Source organism: Condylura cristata, unplaced genomic scaffold (assembly GCF_000260355.1).
Source record: "Condylura cristata isolate star-nosed mole 26May11 unplaced genomic scaffold, ConCri1.0 scaffold00002, whole genome shotgun sequence".
NCBI classification, from domain to species: Eukaryota; Metazoa; Chordata; class Mammalia; order Eulipotyphla; family Talpidae; genus Condylura; species Condylura cristata.
Window position 1 is genome coordinate 24,186,620 of NW_004567103.1, and position 21,969 is coordinate 24,208,588.

The window sequence follows — 21,969 nt, forward strand, 5'->3', positions numbered from 1 at the left end:
TTTAAAGATTGGCATGTAGGTCCATGGACATCCTCATTTATCCTGGAGGAGGCCCTTGTTTGATTTTCATTGAAAAAAGTATTTTTTCCTATTATTTAGAGATTATCAGGAAATGCTTCTAGCACTGTTTTTCAGCATTTCCATTCTTTCAACCAAGAGTTAGAGGTTTTAAGATTTACAAGTGGAAGAACCTTTTTGGTTCATTTTTAAATTATTTCATTTTATAGCATTGCAAGCAGAACATTTTATCCCCTCCATTTACATGGTTTATTGAGGTAAAGTTGGTTTACACCATTACATGTTTTATGGGCTATGGGCTCAAACCTCTACAAATGTCTGTTTCCACACCATATGCTCCACCTGGGCCCTTCCCTCCCCCACATTTTGGTTGCCTCAGTTTGGCAGTCAGATATAAAGATTAGTTATAGTTTGGTTCTTTCCGACCCTTTGTTCTGTCTCTCTATAGTCCCTATGTAAGTGAAACATCTGGTATTTATCTTTCTCTTTCTGACTTACTTATTTATAAGCACAGCAGTTATTTTTTTATATTTTTTCTTTACAAAAGTGATTATTTTGTGTGCCTTAGTATAATTTTTGTGAATTTGCAATGCTTGGAAAAAGTCATATTTTCTATCATTTGAACATGTATATATACAAAATAACTAACTTATTGATTATTCTGCTTAGAATTTTTACATTTTTACTTTTGTCCTCTTTGCCAGCTTTTTACTGAAACTGATGTATTAACTCTATTTCTTTTTGTATCGCCTATAGTTTCTATCTTACATATGTGATTACATAATTATTTCATACATATATTCATAATGGTTATATCTTCATTATGAAATGTTGTCATTTTTCATCTATAGTCTGCCTAAATTTGAGATAACTTACAGATACTTTGTTCATTAAAAATTTTAATTATGAGAACATTATAGCTGTTCATTATAATTAAGCAAACTTGATTTGCTCTCTGTCCTTTCTCATTTCCTCAAAAAGAAAATAGCTATTGGTTTTATTTTCATTTGGCAGTTACGAAAGATCTACCTGTAGATTCCCTGGAAGATTTTGAGAAGGAATTCTTATTTCTGAACAACCTCCTAAGTCCTGCATCTTCAAATACTAATGAATTTACTCAAGAATGCCAGACTGCCTTTGGAAGCCCCAAGCCCTCTTTCACTTCCCAGGAACCTCCTGTGGGATCTGAACCTCATTCTTCTGGATTCCTTCCTTCACAACTCTTTGACCTTGGCCTTCGTGCTGATGGAGCTTTCAACAGTAAGTGTCTATGAAACAACTGAATACCTGTGCTTTATTTTATCTTTGTGAAGCACAACTGTATGCATGCTGATGCTAAAATCAAGGCGATTTATCTTTAGTACTACACTAAATAAAATCTGAAGTTATACCAGTCAGTGGGAAAATATCAAATATTGCCACCAGAATCTGTCAACCAGGCAAAATAGTGGCTTCTTTCCAGTCACCTCCACCACACCCCATCACCCAATACCACATCTTTTTAATTTTCTCAGGTGTCTTTTCTGCATAGAGAATTGGTGTCTTGTTTAAACCTCTTGACCTGCTAAGCTATCCTGACATAGGGCAGGTGATACTCTTTCTTCTACCTAGCAAAATCTGGCATTTTCTCCTGTGGATTCATGGTTAAATAGAACAAACAGAACAGCTGTGGAAGCTGTTTCCACACCAGCCTTCAGAAAAGATAGCAGGAGTGGAGGGCCATGACGAAAGCAATGGTGACAAGTGAGGGGCTGGGCAGGACGTTTCCTGAGGAAAGGGTCACTTGCTTTGTTTGTATGTCAAGGAGTGCTCTACTCACCTGCTGGCTCTCCACCCTATGTTCAACCCAACACACTGGGGGTTATTTTGCTCCCCATTTCTATATTGGTTACTAAGTCCTGTGAATTCTGTTTCTGAGACAGTTCTCAAATTCCCCACTCTTCTCTGTCTCCATTACCAGAGTCACTTATTTTTCTGGGTTTCTGCAAAAAGTCTGCCTAATATGCCTCTCAACCCCCACTTCAGTGCTATACTTCCTTGCGTTCTATTCCAAGAGCAAATTCTAGTGTCAGCAACCTGCTTTACAATTAAAAAAATGAACATCATGTGCTCTAGAATAAAATCTGCTTTTGCCTTCATTTCTACTCCTGTCTTTCACTTTAAATACTCAACCATTTTCCACATCTATATTAAATATTTTCATATCTCTAAGACATTTTTGCTGGTGTCTCTCATTTGATTATGATATTCAGTAACAGAGTCTAAATATTAAATTCACAACCGGCCTTTCCTGTATGTCCAGAATAGAGAGCTCACTGTGAGTTAAGAGGTAACACCAGGTAATGGCTTGGACCTCAAGTGAGCTCTACTGTAAAAGGAAGGTATTAAGTCAGGTTAATCTAAATTCCTGCCAAGTGCAACGTTTTAATTATAGCATAAAACATTTTTCATGTTACAGCAAACATTTCTCTGTATTATCAGAGTATTCATATTTTTTTCATGATAACAGTATTTTGTTATATTAATGCACTGCAGTCTACTTAGTCTCTTCCTGTTTGTAGTTTTTTGTTTTATAGATGTACACTAATCATGCAGTAAACATAATCATGTATGCACCTTTTCTTTCAGTTAAATGATTTAAGATAAATTTCTAGGAATGGGATTACTGATTACTGAGTCTAAGTAACTAAACATATTTATAGGTATCAGGTTTTTTCCCTTTGTTGAGGTCACATTGATTTATTAACACTGTACATGACTTAGGGGAATAGACTCACACTTCCTTATCTGCATGTGACCATGCCACCCCCACCATCAAAGCGCCCATAATCCTTTACCATTCATTGGGACCTTTCCCCTATGTTTCAGGATTCTAGTTGCCATGACTATTTTTTTTCTTCCTAACTTGTTAGAACTTCTCTTCATATTCCTTATCCATTTGCAGCTGTTTAAGGTGAAAAAAATCTTTTATATATATCTCAAAACCACCTTGAAAAATGTAAGAACTCTAGCTGGAGCTAAATTGAGGTAATTTAAATAAAACATATAATAAAATGTGTTTTGTACTTTTTAAAAAACTTTCTTTTTCTTACATCATGTTGCCCCATAGTTCTCCCACCACTTTATCACCTGTGAACCATCACCAGAAATAAGTGTTTTATACTTTCTACACAGTAGTCTTGGCCAGGTAGGAAGACAGGAGGACTTATTATTTTTACCTTTTCTTGTTTTTCTGATGCTGTTTCATACTTGATTGACAGTGGATAATTCATTATTTCTTTCTCCTTAGGCTGGGCCTCCCAAAGGGGATTAGAACTTCCTCTTTCACACACTGACAACCAACTAGTGCCTTCACAAAGTCCAAAGAAATTAACAAGATGTAAGTTATTTATCTTGCCTTTGTTCACAATTGACTTCAGATACATTGTAAAGACTTAACTACTATTGTCCAGAACAGAATGTTATTAAACAAAATGGAAGCTATTTTGACTATCCCTAATCGTAGAAAGATCTGAATAGAAATTATGAACTTGTAGTAAACTAAATTCTGTAATGTAATCTTTTATATCATGTGTTAAGGTTTGCTGTTAATGGATACTGCCATTATGTTTAAAAGATGCTTTTTGATGCACCAAAAATGCATTCATAGAACAGGACCTGGCATATAAGTAATTGCTAATTTATAAGGTGTGTTTACTGTATTGTCTGCAGAGCTGCTCCATGTTGTAATTGCCACATAGGGGATACATAGAAAATAAACATACATCCTGTTTTATAGAATTTTAGCTATGTATTAATCTTCACCATTAATGTGTGTTTTTAAAAATTTGTTAATTGAAAAGGATTTCAAACATACAGAAATGTTGCTTACATAACTGTAATAGCATAAACACCCGTATACTGTTAGCCAGGTTCACCTGTTTGTTATTTTATCTCATTTTGCTTCCTGCAGACCTCTCTGTGTCTGTATGTTATTTCATTCTGAAATGCTTTAAGAATTTAGTTACATACATTATAACCTTTTACCCCTGCTTCAGTTTGTTTCCTAAAAACAGGTATATTCTCTTGCAAACTATAGTATTATTGTAAACATAAAGAAATTTTAATACAGCAGTATCCCCTTTAATACAGTATTACCCACAGCTCCACATCCCAGGGTATTGGTTACCTGAAGTTAGCCAGTCTGAAAATAATATATACAATAAGACAGTTTGGGAGACCACATGCATAGAACTTTCACAGAGTATATTATTAACTGTATTTTATTATTGCTGCTATTCTGTGTCCAGTTTATTATTTTTTTAAGATTTATTTATATGCATACAGAACTGGGGAACAGGCCAGAGGTGCAGGGGCAGTAAAAGTATTCACCAGAGACAGTGGGGAGCAGAGTAGGCAGGTCAACTAAGTACACTGCTGAAGGGAGCAGTGGGCAATACAGGAGAGGTCTGCTGCACCATGTGGATCACCTCTGGGGCCAGGGATCGAACTTGCACTGAAGTGGCTGCAGCCAGCTTGCAGTGCTGCGTTTTAACCTGCTGCGCCACCAAGGAGGGTCTGTGTCCAGTTTATAAATTAAACTTTACCGTAAATTTACATATATAAGAAAAAAAACAGTGCCAAACACTATATATGCTATCCAGTTTCAGGCATTCATGAGGGTCTTAAGAGTTTATCCCCCACTGATAAGGGGGAATCTACTGTTTTAACATAATACTTTCGTATAAATCTATCATGTATTTGTATCCCAGTTTTGTGAGTTGACTCAATAATGTCCTTTAAAGCACTTTCCCCTTTTGGTACTGGTCATATATTCAGTTTTCATGTCTTTTTGGCTTCATTTAATCTGAAACATTTCCACAACTTTGGATTTTTGGACATGGGCATATTTAACAGAATGCAGCCCCTCTGTCCTACCGGGTTTTGTTTTTAATAGCATCTTATTTAGTTTGGGCTGAGGTTTCCTTATTAAATTAGGGTTATTCAGGAATTCACCTGAAAGTTTGAGCTTTCGCTCCTTCATCATTGATGTTAAGTTTTACCATTAGGGTGTTGCCCATTTTTCTCCTATATAAAAACTGTTTTATTTAAACTTTTGCAATAAAAAGCTGTGTGTGGGAAGACACTTTGTAACCATGCACACACACACACATACACACATCCTACTCTTAGTCAGAATTTCCACCTGGGTTAGCATCCATTGTTGCTATTTGCCTAGTGCAGTCTAACACCTGCACTATCTCCACCTTTTTTTTTTGTCAGCAAACACCTAATACAAAATTTACCATATTAACTATATTAAAACATACTGATGTATATGCATTATTGTGAAACAGAGCACAACTTTTTCACCTTGCAAATTCGAAACTTTATACACACTGAATTACTACTACCTCTTTTCACCCTCCCCCAGCACCTAAAAACTATCATACTTTGATAACTTATTCTTCTCAGTCTTTTTTTGATTCAAAAGAAACATCTACTTCAAAATCATAAAAGTGGTTACAGTAATGTGATTTCAGAAAGCTGAGACTCCAATGTGTTATCTTTCTTTTTACAGCTCCCAAGAATGGTAACCAAGACATGTCAGCCTGGTTCAGTCTGTTTGCAGACTTGGATCCACTTTCAAACCCAGATGCTATTGGACACTCAGATGATGAACTTCTTAATGCTTAGCTGAAGTTATAATGTCACTTCAATGGCCTTGAGACCACTTTTGCAACATACACCTTTGTGAAAAGGATTTTATATTTTAATCCATACATAAAACATCATGTTTGCAAATGTAACACTTGTCAACCAACATTAGGCAGATGGTAAGAAACCATGAGTACATTAAGTATCTCTTTATTATCTTGGATATGCAGCTATTCATAATATATGGAAAATATTAGAAACTACTGAGTCTGAAACAGATGCCAAAATTTATTTCAACATAATAGCTACAAGTAATTCTGTCAATAAGAAATTGGGTTTACTTATTTGGGAAATCTTTTATGTATAAGTTGCCTTGCTGGCTGATAATTTTCTATGTGGATAAAAGACACAGACATTTGGTTGTGACTTGGGTTAGCTTTTTAAATGTAACAGTGACTGAGGGAATTTTCTGTTCTGGAAAGTAGCACTAGAACCAGAACTACTTTTGGTTTTCATTGGAAAGGTAGAATAACATTTGAGAACTCAATTTGCTTTAATGAAATCAAAGAGAAACTTGGTGCTTGTTTTCTCCACTTGTAGTATTACTTAGTCTTTTTACTTTAAAAAAAAATCACTGACATCCCTCATTTCCACTACTGAATTTTCATGGGGAAGTATCAGGGTGATTGATTTATTAAGTCCATCTCTGTAAAAATGGAAAACTTTTATCCTAGCTCATAAACAGTAAGACTGTCCTATAATATTCAAGACAATGTTCAGGGATCTTCCAGCCCCGTTTTTCACATTGCTACAGTAATGTCTAGTATTCATATTCTTCCTGAAAACAAGGGAGGACACGCCCTAAGCAACGGACAATAAATAGTATTCCAGAAACTACCTGAAAATTTCTACCTGAATATGGGGGGAAAAAAAATTCTAAACACCAATCCTTATACATACATGTGTACTTACCCCGTATTTCTTGGTATGATTTAACCCACGATATCTTCTGGCGAAGTTACAGATAGCTCCACATGGCTAATAAGGGAGTGTCTCATTTCTCTCTCTCTTCCTTTTCTGTAACCGACATCTGTTGCTCTATTTGACTGTGAAAGGAACTGTTCCTCTTGGACGGGTATAAGTAGAGTGTAAGTACTTGGAAGAAGGGAATTTAATAGCAGCAAGTACAAGCTCACAAAAACACAGCCCCTGTGTACACACATCATGTACCTTTCCTGCACGTTCCCTTTAGGTTGGAGGCAGCTCTCTGGGTGGCTTTTGTCATCCAGTCTATTGGTTCTCTGAAAACAAGCACTTTAACCAAGTTGTTTACATAGTTTTTGTGCACTCCTAATTCTAAATAAGCTTATTTATTATTCGTGACTTGCTTATAACATCCAAGTCATTGTATATAGAAAACATATTTTGTAGCAATGGAGAACAGATAAAATGCCATTAATATGGCATAACTATCTGAACTGGCCACAAAGTTCTCCAGAAAATTCACTATGGCTAAACATTATATAGGCTGGAAAGACCTTATCTGAAAGTCAGAAACATGGAATAAGGAAAAGATTTTGAAGTCTTAAATTTTTCACATGCTTATTCTATATTTTATTTTTAATAAGTTGTTACTTACCCCTCATTATTTTTTAACACTTCCTTTTTATTTATTGTAATTTCCCAAATATAATACTGCCCTCTGCCAAGATTCAGTCACCAAGGATTAAGATGAATCACAATCTACATCGTGTATCTATGGTGACTTTATGCTCTTTTGAATACCTGAAAAATAACCTGAACTTTGTATTGAGGTTATGCCATTTTTCCTCACTAATTTTCTGTCACTAATGCATTAGTTCTAAGGTTTTTATCTCCCTTGCATTCATGCAAAGCAGTACCTGTTTTCTTGTATAAACAGAGACACCTCAATGCAGAGGAAAACCATTAGCCTTTCCAAGCTTGAATCTCAGACTATGAATGTGAAGGGATACTGTCCTCAATTTTCCAAGAGCAGAGGTTCTCCAAAAAATAGAACCACATAGGTATTTTTACCATTCAGTTCCAAAATTTTTTTCTTTCAACACAAAAGGTAGCTACCCGTTAAACCTGAAAGCAAGATTATCTGCACTTCGCAAGCCCAATTGTAACATCAGTGAGTCTAATACAATTTTGAAGAGTACCTTAAAAACTATTAAAAGAAGGTAACCATTCATGTTTTTTCAATAATTTAGGGGCCAAAACAAAAATCTAGCTACATTACAGCAGGGTTACTAATCTAGGAAGCCAACCAGATATTCAGAAGGGAGTAAAAGAAAAAATAAACACAGAACAGAAAGGCAATCAGTTGCTATTTGTCTAACCATTCAATAATCAACCATTCAGTAACAAAGGTAGACTGCGAACAACTGTTGCAAAATAAATTGATCCCTTTTTTAAAATATTAAATGGGGGGAAATACTGATCTACTTTTTAATATGACCTAATTCCTTTAACCTTAGCCCCAAAGGTACTAAAATTTGCTAATTTTTCTACAATCACTTTACAAGAAAGCAGCAGGAATACTAGGGCATGTTAAGATCAGACTAGCATCACTTTGTACTTTGAAATCATTCCTCAGTTGTAAAACATAGGGCTAGAGATGACTAGAAACACTATTTTAAAAAATAGGTTTCAGTATTTGCAAAATGAAAGTGTTTGTGTTTCAACTAGATATTTCACATAAGTATCTTTATAAATTAAGTCTTAAAGCAGAAGAACAAAGGAAGTTTGAAAGTGCTCTATTTTTCTGAGCCTCTTTTAATAAAGATTACTAAATTGCAAAAATAAGTGTGTTTCCTAAATATTCAATATAAATCTAGTTGTTGTGTGTCCCTATTTAGAAACTTGGGTTTTACATCATGGCCACAGTAATAGGAAAATAAATTAACCACAAAATGAAAATAAAACTAGGAAATTAATATCTTTGTGAAACTATTCTTTCCACTTCATGTAGGACTTGTAAGACATGGGAAATAACAGAATCCTAAAATATCAAAATGAGGTCTAGAAGTAATAATCAGTAAAATATATGAAACAAACCTGATTTGTTGAAGGCAAGAATTAAAAAAAAGCCAGAATTGACCCAGTGTTCTGTTTTTCATAGGATTGCTGTGGCCCTGCACTTCCTTACCTTGAGCAGTGAAACAGCCCTAGAATGCTGTGATATAGAGTAGGAAAGAAGTACAAACTTTAAAATATTAACTAGTTCAGCAGTACTTAAAGTAATGAATTTAAAACATATAGTGGCAAGGGTTGTTTTTTTTTTAATGTAGAAGAACTGGAGTACAGGCCAGAGCTGTGGGGGGTAAGAAGATTCACCAGAGACAGAGTGGGGGAAAGAACAGGCAGATGGACTGACATACACTACTAAGGGGAGCAGCGTGTGGGTCAGGGGAGGTCTGCTGCGCCATGTGGGTCAGCTCCCTGGCCGGGAGTAGAGCTCATGCTGCAGTGGCTGTCGATAGCATTATAGTGCTGAGACTTAACACCCTGCACCTCCAGGGAGGCCCAATGGCAAGGTTTAAATATATAAATCTATCATACAGGATGGGAAGAGAAATGTTGCTTAGGATGAGTTGCGCCCATAAGTCCAACACACAATATATTCTTCATTCTCCTATGTGCCATTTTTAAAAGGCTAAAGAGGCTAATGTTGTAAAAACTGTCCTTGGTATTTAGAGTCAAGACATGATTCTTTGCACATTGGTATAAATAAATCAGGCAGTAGCCAGAGTAAATACCAAAAGGAGGTAAAGATTGCTACTAGTAGGTAAGATTTTGAAGTGCATTGTTTTTACATTAAAAAAAACCCAACTTTTTTTTTCCATTTTAAAGTAATGCCTTCTCATTTATAAATCTGGAAAATCCTAAAATCAACCACATCCCTACTGCTGAGAAATAACCACTTACTATAGATTATTTTGTAGAGATTTGGGGCACTCATGAATTAAGTTGTGATCCAGGTGATTTCATGTTGTCTATCTACACTGGGCATATTGAGTTGAAATTTTTAAAATTTACTTCTGTAATTCTTTTCCTCAAAAAAAAAAAAAAACCCACATCAAAAATGTGATTGAAGTAATTTTCTGCATCCCTAAAAGATATGCTCCCTAATTTGAAAGATATTTTTCTCAAAATTCTGCAGCTATAGTAACAAAACCAAAGAACTTGAGTTTTCACTAACTTTCTTGGTTAGGAACTGGTGTCTGGCTTACTTTCACTTGGCCCTCTGAACCATTCTGCCAGTGGTTTAAGCAATAAAGAGGACCACAAAGGGGAACAAAGAGAACTCAGTCACATAATCTATAAGACTAAACACCTATATATTTTAACCTACAATTAAAGAAGAGGCAGCAGAAAGGCTTGGTGGTAAAGTTTGAGTGCTAGAGTCTATTCTAAAACAGACTTGGACATTCCCAGATAAATGACCATATATAAGTTACTTAATCTAATGCCAATGTTTCAGCATCTGTCTTCATAGAGTTATTATAAGAATTAGGATAAACAGTAAAATTTAAAGTGCCTGGTACTTGGTAGAAGCTATTAATGTTACCTTATTTTTTATTATAATTTCAGCTCAACATCTTTATCAATATACTTACACTTTGCAAGCTAGAGAGAATTTCATAGAACCATTTTCTATGACCAGAAACCTCTGGCTTTCCTAAGGAATGAATAAACTTACCAACCAAAACATTAAAGGAGCTGATAATGAATATTTGCTTCCCTTTTTGTTAAGCACTATTTTCCTATTTGTTAGAAATATAACTGATAGCACTATTACCCACATTTTCATCATTGTATAATTAAGAAAACTGGGATTCAACGATGGGAATTCTTTGCCTATAATCCTATAACCATGAACTGCATAATCAAAACTAGTGCCTAAATGACGGCCCTAAGTTTTGGGCTTCTCCTACATCACCTCTGAAACATCCTAAAGCTCTCTCAAAAATAATTGCCGAAGATATGGAATTAAGACAGATGGTTATGCTCCTGGTTTTTAATCACCAGAGACCCCATAATAGTTCTCCTTAAAACAATGACTTAGCATGATTAATAATATTAGTGTATAAGATCACATTTAGACAAATAGCGAGAAACTGAAGAAATTGCAAACCTTATTTTTTAACAGAACCAGCAATGTGAAGATATTGAAAAGGAGTAGAAAAACGTGTCTTAAAGATTTCAATCTCTCTCTATATTAAGATAGCAGACCAACCCAAAGACATACAAAAGTTGTGTCCAGAATAGTACTTTTCAAATTGTTTTGATTAAAGCTCACAGTAAGAAACACATTTTACTTTATAACCTACTATGTATCTCAAAGTCTAGCAGAATCTTTACAGTGGAGTAATACTGAGTATAAGTGTACTTATGTTTTCTAGTTTCAGTTTAAAAAATGTTGGCCGGACACAATGAATCCAAGACTCAATTAGAAAAAGACACAAAGCTATTTGTATTGTAGCATCTCTTTGTACCAAGAGATACAAAAACTATTTGCATTGTAGCATGTTCTAATAGAGGTTTTAAATAAAGACATTTTAAAAGCACAAGGATCTTAACAAGGAAAAACAAATTTTGTGTATATAAATAAACAAAGCATTGATAAATATTAGCAGGGAATGACAAGTATTTCCCTCACAAAAACAAATATAAGGAAAAGGGTAATTACAGACCTAAAGATACTTGGGGATATTAATATTTCATGATTATAATCAAAGGGGAAAAAATAGGAAAAGAAAGGAACACCCAACTTGAAAAGGGAGCAGACAGAAAAAAAGGGAGAAAATTGCATAACTTGAGTCTCTGCATATAATGCAATACTGAGTTGTAATAATGTCCACATTAGTTTTTCCCAAATTCTGGTTAACTTTTCTCCCAGAAATAATTTTTAGAATTTACAATGTATGATAGTTATGGTGCTTTTAATTGGACTTTGTTTTGAGATAATTATAAATTTACATGCAATTGTAATAAATAACAGAGATCCTGTATAGTCTTTAACCCACCTTCACCAATGTTATATCTTGCAAAACTATACAATAATATGACCAGGATATGGGGTGGCCTTTTATAGTTACATCTATTTCCTTATCTCTATAGCCCTTAATAATTATTAATCTATTCTCCATATTTATAATAAGCTTGGCCATATACAGAATGTTCTATAAATGGAATCATACAGTATATAATTTGGGGGGATTTAAGTCTCTAGAATTCATCTCGGTTGTTAAACCAATAAAAGTTCTTTTTATTGCTAAGTAGTAATCCATGGTATGGCTGTATCACTGTTTAAAAGGTTTATCTTTTGGAGGTTTTCACTATTACAAATAAAGCACTATAAACATTCATGGACAGGTTTTTGTATGTAACCCAGCATTTCCCTGAGATATATGTTAAGACGTACAATTGCCAGTTCATATGTAGTTCCATGTTTAGTTTTATAAGAAATTCCAGCACTCTGTTCCAGAGTGGGTTGACATTTTAAATTCTGACCAACAATGTATGAGTGATCAAGTTTCTCCCCTTCATTGCTAGCATTTGGTGTTACCATCATTTTTATTTTAGCCATTCTGATAGGCATGTAATTCTATCTCATTATGATTTGAATTTACATTTCTTCAACAGGTAAAGCTGATGAGCATCTTTTCATGTGCTCATTTGCCATCTGTATATCTTTTTTGGTGAAGAGATACCTCTTCATATGTGGTAATTTTTTAACTTCATTTAACGGTATCCCGGCTTCCTGAGTACCATTAATGTTGTCTTATTGGGGCACAGCTGCTTAGTTCTGTAGGTACAAACGAAATTCCTCACAGTCAAAATACTTACCTTGCATACATAAATCACTGTTACAAAGGAAAAACACCAAAGGTTTAGCAAGTTAAAAAAAAATCCTCTATATGAACTTTAGCATGAAATTGACACTACAGCTCTATCTCTTGAACTATGAAATGTCAAACTACACATCTTTGATGTACTTACATTTTAATAATTATTTGATACTTAGAATAAAGATGAGACACTGTAAGTTCTAGAGCAAGTGAGACAAGCAAGACAGTAACAACTAACAGTATTATACATCCTGTAACTTTATGCAAACTCATTTGTGAAAAATAGGCCATTTGTAAGTTACTTCAGGAGTGTCTGAAAGAAATAAAATTTGTGTTTGAGACAATATTCATAAAAGTGCACAGAAAAAATTCTCAAGAACAGACTTTATTTTTAACATAAAAGCTGTATTTTCTTGTGAGGCAACAAGAAGTGTTCAGATACAAGGGAATACATAAGTACATAGTAACAATATTTATCACCATTGGAAATGCTGTTTGGGGGATAATTGTTAGAAAAACAAAAAATTTTTAAATTCCATTTTAAAAAGATTTACATAGCTTCAACAGAGACGAAAGATACAGACTTTAAAAAAAACATAAATTATATTCTTCAACAGGATTGTATAAACAAAATATTGTTCAGGGCTGCTCTGCTTATCATTAATTTAGGCAGAGTAAAACTTAAACCTTAAAGTGCGGAGTTAAGCATTCTTAACTTTCTAATGCAAATTCAGCACTTCCACTGGTCTGCTTTTGAGACATCAAAATTCCAAGCATTAAAGGAATGAACCTTAAGTTTATAATAAATTCAGTAGTGGCAACTTTTCTTTTTATTTTCTGGAACAAAAGAAAATCCTGATAACTCAGTCCTAATTTTGGACTTCTAGAAAGCTACAAATTCTATTATTATGCCTTCTTCAGTAAAGGTCAACCTTTAAAAAGAAAAAGGGGAAAAAAGCCATTCTTGTTGCCAGTTACTCCATAGTTAGTGATAGCACCTTCTAAAAGGTTGATTTGGCTTATTGTAAGAATCACTTTTTTTTTTTAAATGAAGACCCTAGTTCAAAAAAAATTCTGGCATCTATGTTCACCATATTAACCAAAGAATCCAAAAGGGTATTTTAAAAGCATAACTATCCATAAAAGCATGACAAGTAACAGACTTAATTATAATCAGAACAGTAAATTTATGTAAGTTTTATCACAACAAGGAAACCATTAAGAATGAAAAATAGCTTAAGACTGACAAAATGAGTAACCAGAGAACAGTTCCTTTTGCTGAAATATACACACTACCCATTCTTTTCTTGTACTGCAATGGAAACAAATTTATTAAGAATTTAAAATATTTAATTATATTCCCATTAAAGCTGTTTTAACATAATTTTAATTGTTATTCTGTATAGTAATACAGAATTACAGAAGATAATTTTAGAAAACAATTACTATGTGTTCCACTAAGAGTAGATCCATTGAAAAAAAAAAAAAAAACCTAATAAACTAAAGTTGAGTGAAAGAGCTGAATGGACCTGTGGTTAGTATTTTCTCAAAGCTGTGATGAAGCTTATATGCTTAAAAATTAGCCCTTTGGCACTGGCAGTTTAGTTGTTTATACCTTGCATCTCCCTCCCAACCCCCAATTCTCCCAAACCCAAGAGACATGTTTAGTTGCCGCACAATTCATTTACCTGCAAGTTCGCATTATCTATACAACCAAGTATTAGAAGTCCACTTACAAATTTATAGCCTCAATTTTTTCTTCCATTCTGACTTTGAATTACTTAAGATTAGGGATAAATGAAACATAGAAAAAATGTGTATTAAACACACGCACAAGAGTAAAAGGAAACACTTAAAAGTGGCATTCTAAGTTGTAAAAACCCTTGTTAACTGTGAGGATGGAGACAGAAGAGACTAAGTAGGTAATAAGGCAAGGAGAAGAACACAGATTTAACAGAATTCAGGTGATCCAAAAAACAGTATTTTCTTTAAAACTTTCTTCCACCATTCACATGAACTCACCTGATTTGTTTTACTTTTTTTTCTGTAGTTCTATTAGAGCAGTTTTTAGAATTGAAATGGTGATGTTAAAAGGCATAACAAAGACAGTAAAGAATCAAGATTCTCAAAACCAATAAGCCAGAAACTACAGACCCAAAATAACTAAGGTTAAAAAAAAAAAAAAAAACTAAGGTTTTACTGATTTAGAAACCACTATGTACAAGGTTCAAGTAAAAAAGTTTTGGACAGGAAAGATACCAGAATTCATCGATCTTACCATCTGAAACTTGACAGACTTATTCAAGTGTTTGGATTTATCTAGTGTCCTTAAATCTCCATTTTAAAATACAACTCTTTTAAATTTAGCATGGCATATTTTTTAATTAATGTTTTAAAGGTGCATGTGTATATGAAATCCTTTCAGAAGATTTATTGCTACCACCAGGTTTTCTTTGATGGGATATGTCTGGACAAACTGACATATTAACCCTCTAAACTGTATCCCTTTCATAAGTTACTTAAAACATTTTTTTTCTCCCTATAGTATATATAGGAACTTCAAATTATTGCATCATAAGGTAGTATACGAAGATCTTAGAAGGATGCTTTTTTCAATCAATACTGTTTGCTGAAACTCATTTTTTAAACGAGCTGCTCCTTAATTTCACTACCACATACCTTGACACGAAATACTGTTGTTATGTGATATTGGCAGTGATCTGTACTAGGATGAATGAGCACAAATCCAAAACTATGGATATTTCAAAGATTCCTAATGTTTATGCTCCGAAACTCTTCTCCTCTGTTTTCCCCACTGCATGGAATGTTGAAGGGAAAACTAGCAATATCTGTAGGCGACATATCTTAGTGCCAACCACCATAAAGAAAATGTCAGTAGCAAGACTGTGACTATAAACTGCTATTCAATGGATTACACTCCTGGCAAACTACTGACCCTGACCAAATCCACAAGACAACAACATCACAAAAGCAAAGGAGGAAATCCATGCACAGCCATTTTAGGATCCCTTGGAACTATGATACAGTGATGATTAAAGGTAGAATGACACCTGTGGTAAAGAAGGAAGCTCATGTGACAAATATTTCACAGAAAACCAAAGGGGCTCCTTACTCCTAGTCAGCAATCAACACTGGGTTCCTTTTCGGCTCACTGACTTTTAAACCAAGTTCCAATGATGAATGAGAACATATTAAAGCACTTTCTCCAGACTAATTTTTCTGACCACATAGCGAAATGTGTATAGGAATACTTAAAAAAACAGCAGTTTTACAAATATTTCACCCAAAGCACAAACTTCTGACATCAAAAAACACAACTCACATAATGTACTAATATTGCTTTTTATCTCTTTATATATACTTGTTCAATGCATTTACCTATCAATTGTTGTTTGGGAGAAGAACATAGTCATGAGATTAAGATTGCTGGGAAAATGTCAACAATCCCCTTTGGTCCCAAAGCTGAGAACAGCTGAGAAAAACACATATCTAGAAAGGGAAACAAGAAACAGAGGCCACCAAAGAATCTTTTGAATATCCTGTTGGCTTTGTTTCAGAAAATGTAACATTGGTATCATAAAATAGTCATGTTCATATAAAAGATGGTTCTTGCAGCATCATCCCTGTGTCCCCTCAGGAACCATATTTGCAGGGATCTGGTTTTGTTTTTACGGAGTTTAATTTGAAAACAAACAAAACAAAACCAAAGTGACATTGGCCCTCCAAAGTAAAGAATGAGACCTTTCTTGTTTCAGTCAGTGCTTAAAGAAAAAGCAGGCTAAGCACTGAGTGAGGGCTGGCCTTCATGAGTGAGCAGAACCGTCAGAGGGGCTTTTTTCCAAAAGCTGTACTTCAACACTGTGAAAAGCTGGAGCACTTTACAGCCAACTGGGAGTGCATGATGCTGTCATAGTCAAGTCAGCTGAGGAGGTTCTCAGTTTCCCAGAGCAACGGGCACACAACACAAGGACCTACCCTTCAGTTTCTTCAATTGGTTCCGGCGGTGGGAGCAGTGAGGCCGATGGCATGACTGTACTCGTTCCTCGAGAGACTCGGTCTTGCTGCTCTGTGTTTGTGGACAGTGAAGCCACAGCGATAGGCTGCAGCAGGGTGGTTGTCATGCCAGTGGTGACTGTCAGACTGTGGCCAGAGCCCTTGAGCGTTAAATCTGGTGTGGGAAGGAGTGGTTTGAGGATACTGACGAGGCAGAAAGCAGAGCCGCTTTTGGGAATGAAATTCACCTTATTTTTGTCAGGACAGTAAAAGGCTGGAATTTCATGAAGTTGTTTTGGCCTGGAAAGAGAATAGACAACCCAAGACTTATAAGTCACAGGACACTGGAAATAAGCTCTTTTATTTTTTTTAAAAAACAGATAACATACAGATACAGAAGTGGGATACAAAACTGACACAATGCCAAAGCTTCAAATACTATGAGCCAAAGCAGAAACAGACACACACTATAAAATATGTAGCTTAGAATGCCATGGACATCTTTCATCCTGGACGCGTTCAGTTCTCTGCACATACCACACAGGTTGCTCAGGCTGACCACAACAATCCCCATTCACTGAAATCAGTACTTCACAGAGACCTAAGGTTGTCAATATGTAAATTCTTCAAACAAAAGCAAATCTAGATGTTTAAAGACAAAAATACACTCCTCTGCCAGGATTTTTTCAAGTCTAATATTTTGAAGGACAGAGTCCAGGAAAATTAAAAACAGATACTATACATTTTTTGCTAGTACCCTTCATTTTATGACTAAACTTTAATAGGCCTAAGTTCTCAAGTGCTCTTAAAAAATTTCTTTGAATTAGCCATGATAGCTTCCTGAGTAATAATATAAATGTGAAATCAAAATAAAACTAATGGTAGTCCTCTGAAGGATTTTACTGAAGTCAAATCTTTTCCAATCCCCTAGGTGCTCTTGAAAATTAACCCAACTAACTGGGAAAAGATACTGGTGTTAATGGTATTATACATAAAGAAAAATATTAAAGCAAGCAAATCAACACAGATACATATAATAGACCAATGGTTACCAGAGGGTAAGGAGATTGGGGCTAGGTGAAATGGACATAAGGAGTCAAATGTATAAATGACAGATGGAATTGTAACTTCCACTGGTAATCATGAGGTAGTTAGTATACACATACATTATAATGCCACAACTTTTTAATGTAATTAATCAATGTTACTAAGTTACAAATTTAACGAATACTTAAAAAATTTGCTTAAGTAACATGAAAGTACAACAATTTTAATAAGGTGGGAAAATAAATAAGATTCAGGTGGAAAAGGTGGTATGACCATAAGATAAAAGTATGGTTCTCATTTCTCCTAATTAAAAGAAAAAATTTAAATGTCATGTCTGCAGTAGATTCTGGGGATCCAAAGATGAAACATCTATACAGAGGTAGACTAACATGTAGTCCTCAGTAGTTGGGAAGTACTGGGTACAGAGTTATATGTCAACATAGTTAGCCTTTGCAATAATAGTGTTTTATGCATTTGAAAACATTATTTGGATAAATTATGGGTTTCTTGACCATCCATAAGCTTTACCAGATTGCAAAACATTTCCATAATCAAAAAAGGTTAAGAATTCCATGGAGATGCAAAATATGCTAAGAATGGTTTATAAAGGTTTAAAGGTAGCAAAAGGGAGTAAATAACCTGTGGGAGAGGGGAAAAATGGAGAGTTTGGGAGCTTAGCAAGAAGGCTTACAAACAAAGGGTTGGGTTTTAAAGAATAAAACAAAAGACCTTGGGAATGGGTATAAAGTAATAGTATGTGTTCCAAATAGCAATACTTTGGGTAAGCAAATTTTATTAATAGCAAATATGCCTCAGAGACACAGTGGGAGCAGAACAGGCAGACTGATGAAGTACACTGCTGAGGGGAACAAGGGCAGAGTAAGGAGAGGTCTGCTGGGCCATGTGGATCAACTCTGGGACCAGGGATCAACCTTGCACTGAAGTGGCTGTGGCTAGCTAGTAGTGCTGCATCCTAACTCCTTGCACCAGCAGTGAGGGCATGAGAATATGCTTTTAAATTTTTTTTTATATTTTAAAAATAATAGTTTATTTTTACATCACTTTGTGCTTTTTTTCCATCTCAGTTATAATCCCCGTGGGCTTCCCATTACCAATTCACCATGTGCTATCACCATAGTCCAGTGCCTCCCCCCACCATTTTTGATCCATTCCCCACTCCACTCCCGTAAAATGTCTCTGGTATATACTTGTTTATTATTATTTTCTCACCTGGTCCTTTACACTCCTGCTATGAGTGAAACCATCTGCTATTTTTCCTTTTCTGAAAATACATACTTGGTAGGCGACTTCAACACACCACTCTCAACAATGGACAGATCAACAAGACAAGAAATAAGCAGACACTAAAGATCTGAACAAGGACCTGGACAACATGGGTCTAATGGACATCTATAGAATACTGCACCCCAAAAAATCTGAGTACACGTTTTTCTCAAATCCACATGGATCATTCTCTAGGATTGACCACATACTGGGCACAAGATAAATATCAACAGGTACATTAAGACTGAAATCATACCAACTATTTTCTCTGACCATGAAGTAACCAAACTAGAAATAAACCATGTGAAGAAGGCAAGAAGCCCACCTACCACATGGAAACTGAAACCCACCTATTGGAGAACTGCTGGATCAATGAGGAGATCAAAGAAGAAATTAAAAAATACTTGAGAGGAATATGCTTTTTAACTTAAAGAAGATTGGAAGTTTGAAGTTACGTTTCTAGTGCTTGAATTTTCTTTTGAAGACAGAATTTTTGAAGATAACTTTCTTTAAAAATGGATAAATGGGCCCTATAATTAATTTAAGCTTCTTCAAACTAATACAAGGAATTCTTTGGTATCGTTTTAAAAAGACATGCATAACTTTTTCTTTTTAAATCCAGGCATAAATTATTAGCAAAGACAATGGCTGTTCCTAGTTATTTATAATGGGAAAATGGAAGGGAAGGAGGAAGGAAAAAAATATAGCCATTTTATATTAAAAAAAATCACTGTATTGCAGAGGTAATAATACTTAAAAATTTTAAATAATTAAGGCCAAGAAACAGTATGTTTTACTTCATTAAAGAGAATTTATTATCCTGGCCCTTCCTGGTGGCACAACGGGTTAAAGCACAGCAGTATGAAGCTAGCTGCAGTAGCTTCAGCACGAGTTTGATGCCCTGCCAGGGAAGTGACCCACGTGGTGCAGCCGACCTCTCCTATCTCGCCTGCTGCTCCCCTCAGCAGTGTACTTTGTCAATCTGCCTGTTCTGCTCCCCGTTCTGCTCCCCACTCTATCTCTGGTGAATCCACTCTCCATCCCTGAACCTCTGGCCTGTACCCCAGTAATGTATGGAGAAGTAAACAAATTAAAAAAAAATTGCCACTAAGTGCAGATGGTATGTATGTCTTTATCAAACAAAAGTGCAACATATTAAATAATTGGCAACCACAAATGTTAGTAAGGACGTGGCAAAAAAGAAACTCTCCTACACTGCTGGTGGGAGTGCAAACTGATCCAAACACTATGGACAGCTGTGTGAAGATTCTTCAATCTATTAAACATGGAGCTTCCATATGATCTAGCAATTCTAGAAATCCACCCAAAGGACACAAAAACATTGATTCAAAAAGGGCATCTGCACCCCTATGTTTACTGCAGCACTATTTACAATAGGTAAGAAATGAAACAACCAAAATGTCTAAAAACAGACAATTAGTTCAAGATGTGGCATTTATACACCATGGAATACTATTCAACAATCAAGAAAGATAAACTCATGCCATTTGCAGCAATATGGATGGAGCTGAAAGGAGTAAATCAGAAAGAAAAAGAAAGTTATTGGATGGTTTCACTTACAGGAGGAATATAGGGGAACCAAATAAGAAAGAAAAAGAAATGAATAATAACAATAATAAATTAAAAAAATAAGGTGATAGGCAACTATAAATCAGATACACTCTTCATGGGGTAGAGGGAGGGAGAAAAACAGGTGAACTGATGGTGGGAATTTTATGGGGACTACACCTGAACAATCATGTAAGATATGTACATGGAGTACTTGACTTGAACAGAAGTATATGAGCATGGGAGATCATGTATCGGGCACCAGACAGTGTTAGTTTAAAAGCCTCCTCCTTGCCTTACCTCCACTATAGTAATGCAATTCTAAAAAGTAATAAAATTCTGTTTTATGAATTATAGACAAAATATTTTTCAAAACTGTGTAAAGAACCAGAGGCCAAAAGTATACAAAAACTGAAGGAAATCTGATGAGTAAGATCCATGATCTATCCTGAATATGTGATTTTGATTGTATACAGGTTTAAAGTAACAGCCACAGAAGATACATTGGGGTCAAATGAATAAATGTAACTGGACTGTAAGTGCTATTAAGCATTATTATTTATTTTCTTTGGTATGATATGGCATTGTGGTTATGTAGGAGTACTGTGGTTACTTTTAGGAAAAGAATTTTAAACTGTATTTATGGTTGAGTGTCATGATATCTGCAAGTTAGGTTCAGACAATTCAGCAAAAACTAAAGGTTCCAACATACAGACAAAGCAAATATAGGAAAATGTAACAACTACATCTAGGTGATGGATTTTCTTCAACTTATTTGAAAATTTTCATAATAAAAGTTATAATTAGGCAGATAGCATATACTTACGAGCATTCCTCAAAAACTTTGACTCTTTCACAGCCCTCAGGAGGCTCCCTTTTGAACATGTAACTATTGTTAGGTTTTGGTGAGGTTGCATATTTAGGCAAAGGAGAGTTGTTCCCATTCTCTGCAATAAATAATATACTGGGTTACTAAAAATACTACTACATAAATGAACATTCATACTGTATTTAACCATTCTCGGTCTGTCCCACACTATGAACTACATGAGGGAAGATAAGAAGAGTTTTATTCAGTAATATCACCCCAGCATCTAACACAAACCTGGTAAAGAAGAGATAATTAACTTTTGTTCAATAATTATATAAACAAAAGTTTTACTTATTTTTCATATAAAATTACCAAGGCCTAAGACCTACAACTTAACTATCAGTAATGAACACTGGTCAACTTCCCTATTTTATTTCTATTTAATACAGCAAGGAAACTCAAATGTCATATTCCATCCTTCCCAGTACAAGTAACTGAAATGCTTCTTCATTGGTAGCTTATTCACTCTTGAACTGTCTTTCAGAATTTCTCAATTTGGTTTCTTTGCTCCATTGGCTAAAATCTGTGACCCCTGTAGCTGGTGAGATGCACACTGTCCCCTCACGACTTCTTTTAGCCTGTGAACTTCTCCATACCTAAGAGAGCCTTCTCTGTTGAAGTCTCACAATTTCCTTCAAAGTCTGACTCAAA

General features: G+C 35.0%; 2 protein-coding genes across 6 annotated transcripts in view; one reads left to right on the forward strand and one right to left on the reverse strand.

The window, feature by feature from the left end:
• ICA1L (islet cell autoantigen 1,69kDa-like) overlaps window positions 1-8,991 on the forward strand; it is a 36,275-nt gene extending 27,284 nt beyond the window's left edge. For all 5 annotated transcript variants that reach the window (XM_012729193.1, XM_012729180.1, XM_004674378.2 and 2 more), the window contains 3 exons: window positions 1,033-1,278; window positions 3,308-3,397; window positions 5,579-8,991. In XM_012729193.1, coding sequence (XP_012584647.1) covers window positions 1,033-1,278; window positions 3,308-3,397; window positions 5,579-5,694 — 452 coding nt within the window. In that variant the 3' untranslated portion in view covers window positions 5,695-8,991. The remainder of the gene's footprint in view (window positions 1-1,032; window positions 1,279-3,307; window positions 3,398-5,578) is intronic.
• Window positions 8,992-12,922: 3,931 nt separating this feature from the next.
• The window catches only part of FAM117B (family with sequence similarity 117, member B), a 63,481-nt gene continuing 54,434 nt past the window's right edge, over window positions 12,923-21,969 (reverse strand). Inside the window, exons 7-8 of the mRNA XM_004674379.2 lie at window positions 21,274-21,394; window positions 12,923-16,847 (exon numbers count right to left, since the gene is read on the reverse strand). Of these exons, the coding sequence (XP_004674436.1) occupies window positions 16,526-16,847; window positions 21,274-21,394 (443 nt within the window). The 3' untranslated portion in view covers window positions 12,923-16,525. The remainder of the gene's footprint in view (window positions 16,848-21,273; window positions 21,395-21,969) is intronic.